Source organism: Trypanosoma cruzi, genomic scaffold (genome assembly GCF_000209065.1).
Source record: "Trypanosoma cruzi strain CL Brener 1047053516953 genomic scaffold, whole genome shotgun sequence".
Classification (NCBI taxonomy): Eukaryota; Euglenozoa; class Kinetoplastea; order Trypanosomatida; family Trypanosomatidae; genus Trypanosoma; species Trypanosoma cruzi.
In genome coordinates this window covers 6,623-9,763 of record NW_001849077.1, presented here as the reverse complement: position 1 = coordinate 9,763, position 3,141 = coordinate 6,623, and the positions used below count along the sequence as shown (strand labels likewise).

Below are 3,141 nucleotides of genomic sequence, written 5' to 3'. Positions count from 1 at the left end.
GTTAGTGATGGCTGCAGGGACCCGACCATCGTGGAGTGGGGAGAAGAAGACAGACTCCTCATCATGGCCTCTTGTGAGCAAGGTTACCGTGACGTGTACGGATCCACCGTGAGTGGGGTGGATTGGTATACATATGGTGAGACACTTACTCGCGTGTGGGGCAACTCACATGATCGAACAGGGTACGGCGTCCAGAATGCCTTCATCAAAGTGACAATTGAGGACAAGGATGTGTTGCTTGTTACCCTGCCAGTGTATTCCAAGGACAACCGAGGAAGCAATAAAGAAAAGGGTCGGCTTCATCTTTGGCTGACGGACAAGGCGCGTGTGTATGATGTTGGGCCGATATCCCGTGAGGCTGATGACGCTGCCGCGAGCTCCCTTTTGATGAGGAGTGGGAATGAAAAGTTGATCTCAGTGTACGAAAACAAGAAGAGCGACGGGTCATACAGTCTTGTCGCCGTGAGCCTGGGGAAGCAGCTGGAGCGGATCAAATCCATGGTGAAGAAATGGAAGGATTTGGACGGCGCCTTGCATTCATGCCGTTCCGTTTCCAGCGGCACTGTCGACTTGCCAACGAAGGGTATGTGCAATGGTCCTGTTCCCACTGATGGGCTTGTTGGCTTCTTGTCTGGTAACTTCTCTGAGGACACATGGAGAGACGAGTACCTCTGCGTGAACGCAACTGTGAAGAATGGGGAGAGAAGGGTTCCCAATGGATGGACGTTCAAAGGGTCTGAAGCAGGGGCGGTGTGGCCTGTTGGCGACATGGGGCAGACTGTGCCGTACTACTTTGCTAACAACGAGTTCACTCTTGTGGCGACGGTTTCCATCCACGAGGTGCCGCAGAGTGGCAGCATTCCCTTGATGGGTGTGAGGATGAATGACACCAGCAGCACGGTCCTTTTTGGTCTGTCGTACACCCACGACAAGAAGTGGAAGTTCACACTTCCCAATGGAGCTTCTGAAGATTACAAATATTACGAATTTAATAATAATTGGCAACCAAACAAAACATATCAAGTAATGCTGCAAATGGAAGTCAATGAGTGGTATGTGTACGTTGATGGAATGCAGGCTTATTCTGGACACTACAATGGGGATTTGTTTGAAGAGCACAGGATCTCACACTTCTATTTTGGCGCGGAGAATAAGGAGCATTCGGAAGGCAGCCACGTGACAGTGAGCAACGTCCTGCTGTACAACCGCACAATCTATGGAAGAGAAAGGACGATGCTCAATGCAAGCAAAGTCCCTATTCCAAGCCCTGGTGAGGAGTCACGCTCGGTACCGGAGATTCCGCCGAGGCCCACCGGCGAATTTGGGGCTACTTCAGTCAAGAGAAACGAGGAACACCTCGGCAGCCATGCAGCGTTGGGTAACGGGGATCCTGAGAGACAACATACAAGCCCCAACAATGGTTTGGCGCCTGAGGCTCCCTCTGCATCGATACACAGTGCCAGCAAAGTCCCTATTCCAAGCCCTGGTGAGGAGTTCCTCACTGAAGAAGAGGAGGAAACACCATCATCACCTGAAGAGGAGGAAGCAGAGCAGGAAGTTGAGGAGGCGCCACGGCCACAATCATCCGTGGAAGCTTCTGGAGGCAGTTATGCTGCCGCAGTGTCTTCTGGGGGCCGTGGCTCGCACGGAACAAGGGAGGAGGAGACGGAGACGGATGGCAGCAGTGGATCGGCATCTCCACCGGCCTCATCGAGTGTGAGCACTGCCTCTCATAGGGGCAGCGACGGGATGGGTGTCCGTGAAGGCACCTCTCTGCGGGAAGAAGTGCCACCACATCTCGGGACTGAAGTCATTCCGAAGGCCGACGTGGAGCGACCGATCCACGAAGAAGAAGCGACCTCTCCGGAAGGAGCCACTGAGTGGCAGACGCAAGAAATCACTGCGCCTTTGGTTGAAAATGAAGACAGTGAGGACGTTAGCACCGCATCGGGCAATACAAGCACCCTGCCTGGGGAAACCAAGATCCCATCGAAGTCCAACGCAACAGCACCCTCGGACGCTGGCATTTTGCTTGAGAACGGGCATTTCGAGGAGTTGGCGGGCATGGCTCTATTTGCTGAGAGCACCGTGCATGGGTGTGTGTCTCGGGTGTTGTTGCTGATGCTTCTGGGGCTGTGGGGCACTGCGGCTCTCTGTTGAATGAATTGGGGAGAGAAAAATTGCAGAATTCTGTGGAGCAACAACTGAGCGGCATCCCAGCAATACTCAATGAGTTTTGCCAATGATACTTTCTCTTTTTTCTGTTTTTCTTTTTTTCTTTTTTACGTTTCTGTTTTTTGTTGTTTTTTTTTTCATTTTTTCTGTTTTTTTTTGTTTTTGGTGTTTTTTCTTGCTGGTGCTCTGCTGAAATAATCAGCACCCCTGTTTGTGTGTTTTTCCCCAAAAAAAAACGGTCGCTTGCTGCAAACCGTCATGCGTGACGTGCTTCTCCCTCTTTTGTTTGCTTTTTTTGTCCACACGCGGTGCCGGCCTCATTGCTGTGCGTCCCACGGACTGCACGAAGGGAGGAGTGGAGGAGCAGGCCGGATGCCGCATGGAATGTGAGGGATGTTGTGTGGGCTGGTGGGAGAGTACAATTCCTTTTTATTTTTGTGTGTGTGCGGGCAGTGTGTATAAACCCAAAAGCACGGTTGCATTGTGCTGCGTGGCACATGAAATGACATATCTGCCGAGTCAATTGTTTTTTCTTTTTTGCTTTTTCTTTCTTTTTTCATTTCTTTTTGTTTTGGTAAATCACTAAAGTCTTTTTTTTCCGTCTGTGCCGTGTCCCATGTCACTTTGTGTCTCCGTGTCCTGTTGAATGTCCCTCTGCCGGCTGTGCTGCTGGCATGCCTCCATTTCTTCTTCTTTCTTTCCTGCTAGCAACACCGATGGTCCGCGACGACGATTGTTTGTGTTCCCCCTTTGCGATGGCACTGGGGTGACTGGGCGCCGGCCTGCTGACTGCACTCGGAGGGGAGCGGATGGCGTGCGCCGTGCCTCACTTGTGAGTGTGGGACGCCACCCGCCACGACCTGCTGCGAGGCGCAGCGCTATTCCGTCGCGGCGGAGAGAAGCGAAGGACCGCGCCGTGGACTTGGATGCGCCCGTCCCTCTTGTTGCGGCTGTGTGTGTGTGTGT

At 52.4% G+C, this 3,141-nt stretch overlaps 1 protein-coding gene across 1 annotated transcript, besides 3 other annotated features; it reads left to right on the top strand.

Moving 5' to 3' along the window:
• Positions 1-2,160, top strand: Tc00.1047053508603.10 (trans-sialidase, putative; the record flags this gene model as incomplete). The annotated part of the gene is made up of 1 exon (XM_797809.1): positions 1-2,160. A coding segment is annotated over one exon (2,160 nt), but the record flags the coding sequence as incomplete, so codon positions are not given.
• Positions 1-3,141: a sequence feature (areas not merged during assembly with more than two copies in the genome that could not be assigned to a particular haplotype).
• Positions 2,250-2,339: a sequence feature (A-rich).
• Positions 2,699-2,748: a sequence feature (A-rich).